The 10138-nt window shown below is 42.4% G+C and overlaps 1 protein-coding gene across 3 annotated transcripts; it reads right to left on the bottom strand.

Moving 5' to 3' along the window:
- Positions 1-10127, bottom strand: LOC133589042 (uncharacterized). 3 transcript variants are annotated; one of them, XM_061941888.1, is made up of 4 exons: positions 9891-10127; positions 4342-4431; positions 1735-3214; positions 1-1673 (listed from the first exon to the last, which is right to left on the bottom strand). In XM_061941888.1, the coding sequence occupies exons 3-4, from the start codon at positions 3092-3094 to the stop codon at positions 1435-1437; spliced, it is 1599 nt and encodes a 532-aa protein (XP_061797872.1). In that variant the 5' UTR covers positions 3095-3214; positions 4342-4431; positions 9891-10127; the 3' UTR covers positions 1-1434. The 3 variants fall into 3 exon arrangements, with proteins under 3 accessions (XP_061797872.1, XP_061797736.1, XP_061797816.1); XM_061941752.1 differs by having other exon boundaries at positions 1-3214; positions 9891-10125; XM_061941832.1 differs by lacking the exon at positions 9891-10127 and adding an exon at positions 8890-9287 and having other exon boundaries at positions 1-3214.
- Positions 10128-10138: the final 11 nt, after the last annotated feature.

The raw sequence follows: 10138 nt of genomic DNA, 5'->3' as shown, positions 1-10138 counted from the left end.
GAGAGTCAACAACCTTTATTAAGCCATATACGTGCCACTCGGAAAAAGAGTAAAGATGTTACACAAGGGTTTGCCCTCAAGTGAATCCTATATAGACCGTTTACACTTGTTCTCTCATCAGTTAGACCATTTACAAAGAGCAGAGGGAGGAAAAAATAAAGAATATACAGTGATAACACATGGTAGTATACATGAAAGCAAATAACAAAAAAAGGTGTCAGTGAGAAAATAAAATGGGTATGAACAAGAACTAAGTTTAAAAATAAGATAAATCTGAAATCTTTTTTCTTCTTCAAATAACAGCTGAGCATACATTTCCACATAGCATGCAGTAAGGCACCTATCTAACACAAGGGGGAAAAAACTATGCTACAGATTGAAGCAAAACATTAAAAAAAAAAAAAACTCAAAATGGGGGAAAATATTGCTTGCCATGTCCACTCCCATTAAAATGATTTATTTGCTCCCTTTCATATAACCCAAGCCATATCTAAAAAAATACATCAGTTTGTAAAAGATATCATACAGACGAGTAGAGCGCAGACCCAACTCTTGAAAAAGTCCTTTTTTTTCAGTATGCACAAGCTTTTAGTTCAAATTGTGATAGTCAACATGAACGCTATTATAGTCTATCAACAGGTTAGATTTAATTAGTCTCCAAAGAAAATGGGCAGGGGGGAAAATAAAAAGACAGGTGTTGTAATATGCTAACCAGATTTTTTTATTTTCGGTCTTACGGTTGAACTGCATGTCAGAGTAAAGGTGTCCGCCAGTATTGCTCTGTACTGTATAGTCTGTACACATACAGGGAAAATGACCTCATAAATATACAAGATGGTAAATTCAACAGCTGCTGCTACTGTTGTTGTTTGAAGACACCTGCAACACTTATCGCTGTTAAGTCATGTCATAACAACAAAAAATAAGGGAGACAAAAGTGGGTGTTGCTCTGAAAAATGTCATCTTTTAGGAACAGCACACTAGACAGCTATACATATATAAAAGAAATCAGGAGGTTATTTACAGTGGATTTGCTTCACACAGGTTAACAAGGGTGAAAAAAGACGACTATTTCCAATTGTTTATCCACAGCCTTGAACCAAGTCGAAAAACTTGTGCTCACAAAGCCCATCCAAAAGATCGGTAACATTCTGCCCCGCCTCATGAAGGTAAATCACACTGTTCCTTTTTAAAAGTGTTCAAAATGGAGTTCCCGTGTTGTGTGAAGCATGACCTCAAACAAGACAAGAATGAAGGTGACCGCACCCCCTTTCCAAACATATTGCCCCGATTCAATGTAATCAGTTTGTCCGTTTGACACGACCACGCGGGTCTATATGGAGGAGTTGGCCAGAATTTTCTTGTGGTTGGGGGCAATATCTGGTAATTAGACAGCGATGCCAACGCTGGCGTGCCGAGAGGACACTCACTGGTCTAAATGGATCCTGTGGTGTCTGGAGAGGGAGGATGAATGGTTGAAACCTTTCCCACACTGGGTGCACCTGTAGGGCTTCTCGGGGGAGAGGAGGTGTTGTTTGGGAAAGGCGTTGTTGGGGAAGACCTTCGGCGTGGGGATGGGGCTGTACTGCTCCACGACTTGAGGGGGTGGCGACTGCGGCTGCTGCTGCTGTTGTTGCTGCTGCTGCTTGTTCTCCAAGTGGACTCTCTGGTGCCTGGCAAGAGATGATGAGTGGTTGAAGGTTTTGCCACAGTGGCCGCAGGTGTAACCCTTACCCTCGGAGTGGACTCTTTGGTGGCGGGACAAGGAGGAGGAATGATTGAAGCCCTTATCGCAGTGATGACACATGTAGGGCTTTTCTCCTTGCAGGTGGACCCTCTGCTTTGGTGGGGTGCCAAATGTGATGGGCTTCCCGGGCTGCGGTGGGGAGAACACCACGGGGGCCTGCATGTGGGTCTTGTGATGGCGTGAAAGAGACGAGGAGTGGTTGAAGCCCTTGTTGCAATGTCTGCATGTGTAGGGCTTCCCTCCAGCGTGGACTTGTTGGTGCTTCTTCAGATGGCGCTTGCGGACAAAGCTCTTCCTGCACATGTTGCACTTGTACGGCTTCTCACCCGAGTGGATCCTCTGGTGCTCCCGCAAAGTGGCGGCCGCCGCAAAGCACTTCCCGCACTGCAAACACCGATGAGGCTTGTCGCCGAGCACGACGACGGCGTGGGTCTTCTGGTGCTGCTTCAGGTTGGAGGTGGTGGCAAAACCCTTGCCGCACTGGCCGCAGGTGTATGGCTTCTCTCGGGCGTGGACTTCTTGGTGCTTCTTCAGGTGCCTTCTGCGGACAAAGCTCTTCCTACACTGGGTGCACTTGTACGGTTTGTCCTCTGAATGCATCTTCATGTGTTCTCTTAGAGTGATTGCAGCCGCAAAACTCTTGCCGCACTCGGAGCACCTGTGAGGCTTGTCCGGCAGGTGAATCATCTGATGGGACTTGAGGCTGAAGGCATCGATGACGTCTTTACCCATTATTTCCACACCCGGTGGGACGTAGGGTTTCTCTTTCATATGAATCTTCATGTGCTGCTTGAGACTGGCCTCCACCGCGAAGCTCTCGCCACAGTGGATGCAGATGTACGGGTTGAGGTCCTTGTGGATCTCAAAGTGTTGATGGAGGTCCGCTATGCTGCCGAAGATCTCCCCACACTCGTTGCACTGCAGGCCGTGGGCTTCGTGAATGATGACGCCATTCTCAGACTCCACTGTCAACTCCCCGCCATGGTCAGACTCCACTTTCACCACATGCTCGTTTTCCGTCTTGAGAAGCACTTCCGCCAGCAACGGCTCACCGCTTGTCTTGATCTCAGCTTCGGCAAAACAGTGGATCTCGCCGTGTTCCACCTTGATGTAATCGTGGTCCGTCTCTACGATCGCGTCCACGCACGCTACGGCGCCAAGATCGCCGCCGAGCCCCTGGATCTTTAGGTCGCCGCCGTGAATCTCCAACTCCAAGCCGCGCTTTTCTTCCGTCATGATTTCTGTCTCGGCACCGTAGTGGAGGTCGACATGGCTGTGGGCTATGACACACTCCGACCCCAGCGTGTCAAGGCCGGGTGTGTCACACTCAGTCTCTGACTCCGCCATGAGAACACACTCCAGCCCCACGACCTCCGTTTTCGTGCCGGACGAGTACTCAACTAAGAATCGGGGTATACGTCTCGCTTCGGGTGGGTACAGCAGCGGTGCTTTTGTCAGTACGCAGACCTGCAACAGAAGTGTCAAAGGTCAACGACATTGCTGATTCATCAGGGCGCTCAGCTAACTGCAAGTTCATTTATTTAGTGATCGTTGGAAGCGTGGACAAGAAGCACTTCCAAAGCCTACTGAATCGCATTTATGCAAAACTTGCTAAAGCAAGTACATCGGTGAACAGCTGAGGCTGACTAAACAGACCCTCACTTTAGTTTGCATGATTCATTTTACACATTTAACAGAATACCTAATCAATTGATTGCTCTGTAAAATATGTCACTTATAGACAAAGTAATTTATTCAGGGTTTCAAATTGTGTACATAATGCTGCACACATTCAGTGGTGAACACGATGATCAGCTGTTAAACATGGCAGAACTGTCTGTTAGAAGTTACTGCAGTAGTAAACAGTAGGAAAGCAACGATGCTTGGTTATAATGCTGCACGGAACAATGCATCTTTATTGACTGTGATCCTGTGAGTGTTTGAGAAGGTGTGTATGTTTGCGTGTATTTTTATGAAAGGGGTTGTGCCCGTGTGTAGGCGACCGCCCGTTTCACAGCTCGAAAATCCGGCTTGTCACGTCATCAGCTGTTAACATATCCATCAAACATGGCGGAAATGTCTGAGTTACTGCCGTAGTAAACAGTAGGAAAGCAACGATGCTTAGTTATAATCCTGCACGGAACAATGCACCTTTATTGACTGTGATCCTGTGAGTGTTTGAGAAGGTGTGTACATTTTTGTGAAAGGGTTTGTGTCCGTGACCGCCCGTTTCACAGCTCGAAAATCAGGCTTGTCACGTCATACTTATATGTTCAACCAGCGTTGTGTCTCTTCCCCTTACACAGCTCTGAAGTCCAGACCAGAATAACAAAATGAAGATGTACGACTAAAACGAGCATAGAAGTTGAAACATTTAGAAGGAGCAGCGACTTTAGTTTCACAATCTGCTGAAGCGCACCAGTAATCCTGCCCTGAATGCGGATGAAAACAGTACTCACGGGGCAATCCGACTTTAATTTAGACAAAAATAATTGTGAGACTAATCGAGATCGGATGGTATGAAAAAATGAATCGTGATCCTTTTTTTAGCCATATCGCTCAGCCCTGCTTCCACACACAATGTGCATACTTGCCTTTTAAGTGTATTTTTGGTGATGGCTTGCTAGTGAATGAAGAGTGATGGCTGATCTGCGGCTGTGCCAACCAGAGGAACACTCAGCGATCTGTGTGCAAAGATAACAATTTAAATACCATAAAAATAAGACATTGAACTGACTACCACATTAATTCATGGGCTGCAAAAGTAAATAGCCTGTTTTTATACAGCGCTTTACTATACCTGGAATGATACCCAAAGTGCTTTACATAGCAGGAGCTAGTTCTAAACACTACATTTAAACTGTCACTTGTCCACCGCTGTCCAATGCACCATTTGGTCCTGCTGCAAGGAGGATCTATTCCATTGTGCCAACATATCTTCAGAGGAAATGGCCCATTAAAATGCTTCTTTCTCAGCACCTTCAGCAATTTGGGAGGGACGCTACAGGACACACCCTTGCTTTTTTCCATTGGCTCATTTTCACATGGAATTATGATAACAGATTTTAAAAATAGTACACCATCTTACTCATACAGCATATAACCCAAATTCTTGAGACGTTGCACTGGCTCCCTGTTAATTTTTGAATTGATTTTAAAATGTTGCTGTTTGGTTTTAAAGCTTTGCATGGACTGGCGCCTCATTATAGCTCGGACCTCATCCAAATTTACACTCCTGCGTGCGCTCCGAGGTCCGAGAGCCAGCTCCAGCTCGTGGTGCCCAAGACGAGACTTAAAACCAGGGGAGACAGCGCCTTCTCTGTGGTCGGCCCTAAGCTCTGGAACACTCTGCCCCTCCATGATCCAACTGCTCCCACAGTGGAGTGTTTTAAGTCTCGTCTTAAGACCCACCTTTAGTCTCTGGCTTTTACTCCCAAAATGCAACACGAAACGACACAGGAAGTCCTTCATACCGACAGCCATCAGACTGTACAATGTATATGTTCCTTTTTGACAGCACATGTACTGTAAATGTGTAACGTATTTATATTATTCACGTGTGAATAATGCTGTATAATAGACTGCATTCATATTATTCACATGTGAATAATGCTGTATAATAGACTGTATTCATATTATTCACATGTGAATAATGCTGTATAATAGACTGTATGTATATTATTCACATGTAAAAAATACTTAAGTGTTTGTCTATTGTGGTCGGTACGTGGTGCTGACTTTCCCCCAGGGATCAATAAAGTTCTTTCTATTCTATTCTATTAACACGACGTGAGTTGTGTGGTTCTCCGTGTTTTAAAATGTGTATTTCTATTTATTGTTTTAATTGGTTTTACCCTTTAAAATAGTTTGTAATCATATTTATTTTTATATTTACTTTGTTTTTATTCAGTCATTGGTGGAGCTAAGGATAGTACCGTATTTTTCGGAGTATAAGTCGCACCGGCCGAAAATGCATAATAAAGAAGGGAAAAAACATATAAGTCGCACTTCTGGGGGAAATGTATTTGATAAAACCCAACACCAAGAATAGACATTTAAAAGGCAATTTAAAATAAATAAAGAATAGTGAACAACAGGCTGAATAAGTGTACGTTATATGACGCATAAATAACCAACTGAGAACGTGCCTGGTATGTTAACGTAACATATTATGGTAAGAGTCATTCAAATAACTATAACATATAGAACATGCTATATGTTTACCGAACAATCTGTCACTCCTAATCGCTAAATCCGATGAAATCTTATACGCCTAGTCTCTTACGTGAATGAGCTAAATTATATTATTTGATATTTTACGCTAATGTGTTAATAATTTCACACATAAGTCGCTCCTGAGTATAAGTCGCACCGCCGGCCAAACTATGAAAAAAACTGACATAGTCCGAAAATTACGGTAATTGAATCTTGTTTTTAATATTTTTGTGCAGCACTTTAGAAACATTTTTGTTGTTTAAATGTGCTATATAAATAAAGTGGATTGGATACAGCCCAAAAAAGTCAATGTGCACTAGGGGTGTGGGAAAAAAAATCGATCCGAATTCGAATCGCGATTCTCATGTGCGATTCAGAATCGATTCTCATCTTTAAAAAATCTATTTTTTTATTTAATTAATCAATCCAACAAAACAATACACAGCAATACGATAATGCAATCAAATTCCAAAACCAAACCCGACCCAGCAACACTCAGAACTGCAATAAACAGAGCAATTGAGAGGAGACACAAACACGACACAGAACAAACCAAAAGTAGTGAAACAAAAATTAATATTATCAACAACAGTATCAATATCAGTTACAATTTCAACATAGCAGTGATTAGAAATCCCTCATTGACATTATCATTAGACATTTATAAAAAGAACAATAGTGTCACAGTGGCTTACACTTGCATCGCATCTCATAAGCTTGACAACACACAGTGTCCAATATTTTCACAAAGATAAAATAAGTCATATTTTTGGTTCATTTAATAGTTGAAACAAATTTACATTATTGCAATCAGTTGATAAAACATTGTCCTTTAACAATTATAAAAGCTTTTTACAAAAATCTACTACTCTGCTTGCATGTCAGCAGACTAGGGTAGATCATGCTGAAATCCTATGTATTGTATGAATAGAGAATCGTTTTGAATCGGGAAAAAAAATCGTTTTTGAATCGAGAATCGTGTTGAATTGAAAAAAAAAAATCGATTTTGAATCGAATCGTGACCCCAAGAATCATTATTGAATCGAATCATGGGACACCCAAAGATTCACAGCCCTAGTGTGTACCCATATATGTGCCCTGCGATTGACTACCAATCAATCTATATAGAGAGCACCACACCTCCTGGGATTGGCTCTAGCTTTGTTGCTCTTAACACATCCGGTATAAAAAAAAAAATTTCATAACATGGTCACTACTGCCTAGTTTCTCTTGTTATATTCGTATTTTACTGTTATATTTTTATTCTCATTGTTGCTTTTTATTTTTATTCTATTCTAATATTTTTCTATTTTGTTTCCATTTATACCCCCATTATTTACTTTTTCCTTTTTAAATTCAATCTCAATTCTGTACACTGCTGCTGGAATTTTAATTTTCCTGAGGGAACTCTCCTGAAGGAATCAATAAAGTACTATCTATCTATCTATAAAGTAAACGAGATAGTTTCCTACCTAAACACCTATATAAGTGGATATAAACAGGATTAAAGGGAACACTTTAAAATTGACGTCACAAAAGGCAGATTGACAAATGTCCACTTAATTGTAACTTTTTGTATAATAGTAAAAACACCCTCCCGGGAGAAGGTCTAGCAAAACCGCACTAAAAGAACACTTCCAGGCAACTTCAACCCTAAACTAACACCCTCCCTTCCTCATCAAACCTCTTCGGATTGTAAATAATCAAATGTAAATAATCAATTGTAGACACTTTTTCTTATAATTTCTGATCTCTCTCTTTGTGTCCACTACTTGCTGTACATATCCTACCAAGTCAGACCTACACTGTTTCAATGTCCATTTCTCTGATGATGCAATTGTTGATGACTGAAGTGTTGATACCAACCAAACCTAACCCCCGCCCCCTCTATATCCCACACCCCAGATTGTGAATAATTCAATGTATGTACTCTGATGATTATCTTGTGTGATGACTGTATTATGATAATAGTATATATCTGTATCATGAACCCGACCCCGACTTAAAAAAGTTGAAAAACTTATTCGGGTGTTACCATTTAGTGGTCAATTGTACGGAATATGTACTGCACTGTGCAATCTACTAATAAAAGTTTCAATCAGTCAATCAAAAGCTAAGGATGGTAATTGAATCTTGTTTTTAATATTTTTGTGCAGCACTTTGGAAACATTTTTGTTGTTTTAATGTGCTATACAAATAAAGTGGATTAGATACAACCCAAAAAAGTCAGTGTGCACCCATATATGTGCCCTGCGATTGACTGGCAATCAATCTATAGAGTGCACCACACCTCCTGGGATTGGCTCTAGCTTTGTTGCTCTTCTTAGCACAACCGGTATAAAGTAAACGAGATAGTTTCCTACCTAAACACCTATAAAAGTGGATACAAACAGGATTAAAGGGAGCACTTTAAAATTGACGTCACAAAAGGCAGATTGACATATGTCCACTTAATTTTAACTTTTTGTATAATAGTAAAAACACCATCCCGGGAGAAGGTCTAGCAAAGCAAATATCCAGGCTAGGTGCCAATTAGCAGGCTAGGTTAGCACTCAAAACGAGCTAAACAGCACCAAAGTAGCCCCAAATGGCAAACAGGCTTTGGGGTAGTTTAATCCGCAATCCAAAGGCCCAAATGGCCTTATCTGCGCAGTTCTTTGTTCACCACCCAAAGCCGTATGCATGTTAAGTAAATACATATAAAAGTCGACGTGTTGTAACTAAACACCGAACTGTGTGTTCACTAGCCTCCCCAAAACGGCTACAAATAGCCCCGATAGCCGCTAGTTAGCTGGCTACGGTCGACTTCGACGGGGTTAACGCCACAACAGCATTGTTAGCCGCTAATATGTTCGGTCGTTTAGCGAGCTAACTAGCTTCGTAGCAAACACCCCGAGTAGGCGAATTGAGCCGAAGGTTATACTCACACAGCGAAAACGTCCTTTCTCGTGTGTTTGTATGCGATTCGGAGGGACAACGTGTCGCTGTGGAAAGTCCTCCGTGTGCGCGTATTAACAGGCCATCTTGTCGAGTGCCACACCAGCACATCCCCAGCTAGCCCAGGACTACAATGCTCGCGTAAGATGGCTGCCGCGAGCTAACGTAAGCCAACATAGCTTCCGCCCTCCCGACCGCACTTAAACCCCCGAGCCATGTCCGAAATAAGCAAAACAGCCCGCGTGTGGGTGACAAACATTAAACATTAAATGTCGCCAAATGACGCGCGGAAAGGAAAACAACACATAAAGCTAATGGTCGGTACGTTAGCGGGCTAGTTGTAATGAAGAGCTGGCTAGTCGGAAGTAGGACAAAGATGACTAACAAGCGAAGGCGATGAATGCAAGGGGGGAAAGCCCGGGAAAGTGTATCTTTTTTTTGGTTTTGTAACAACCCCCAAAGTTGAACTGTGTAATAAAAAACATACAGATTAAAAAATAACCACAAATACGCTACAAGTAGACGTGAAGGTACATGTAGCATCAGCAGCCAAGACTTATGTATTGCGGCAGCCCGTTGTTCAATGGCGGCCTTGCTGATGTTAGCATATCGGCTACATAGCCATGATGCCTAGCTAACTCTGTAGCTAATACCAGTATCCAACACAACCAAAACACTTCACCACCAAAAATGGAGTTATAAGTTATACAGTTATGGTTATTTCCCCCCGACCATTTTCGCGACTACAACAGACGGCGGATTATGTGCCACCGAGTGATGACAAAATAAAAGCACGAAATCCAGACAGGCAATGTGTTTAAACTCCTAAATACAGTACTGAGACAAAGTTGTGTCTTAAAACTGTAATATCGACATTCAAGCATATTTGACAATATAAGTCCCCCTTTCCCTCTAGGATGCGTCGCCTGCTCCAACGTTATAGACAGGTCAGTTTAACATAAACGTGATTGCACATACGTCATGCACCCACCTTTATCTTCTTCTAGTATTTTGATGGCCGGAGATAAAATGAAGGTTAGCGTATCAAGAGTCCCAAGTTTGTTTGTTTTTGAAGGAAAGCGGCTGTCTGTGTGTGAGTGAGTGTGTGTCTCTTGTCTGTCTGTCTGTCTGTCGCTACAGTTGCTAAGTGTATGTGTAGCTGGCGCCACCGCTCATCTGGCGCCAACGTCGGCGGCCTTTAGCGAAGGCAAAGTGTTGTCGTTTCCCCACGCGACTGAT

Source organism: Nerophis lumbriciformis, linkage group LG02 (genome assembly GCF_033978685.3).
Source record: "Nerophis lumbriciformis linkage group LG02, RoL_Nlum_v2.1, whole genome shotgun sequence".
In the NCBI taxonomy this organism is placed as follows: domain Eukaryota; kingdom Metazoa; phylum Chordata; class Actinopteri; order Syngnathiformes; family Syngnathidae; genus Nerophis; species Nerophis lumbriciformis.
Note: the sequence above shows the minus strand (reverse complement) of the source record. Positions and strands in the feature narration are given on the sequence as shown.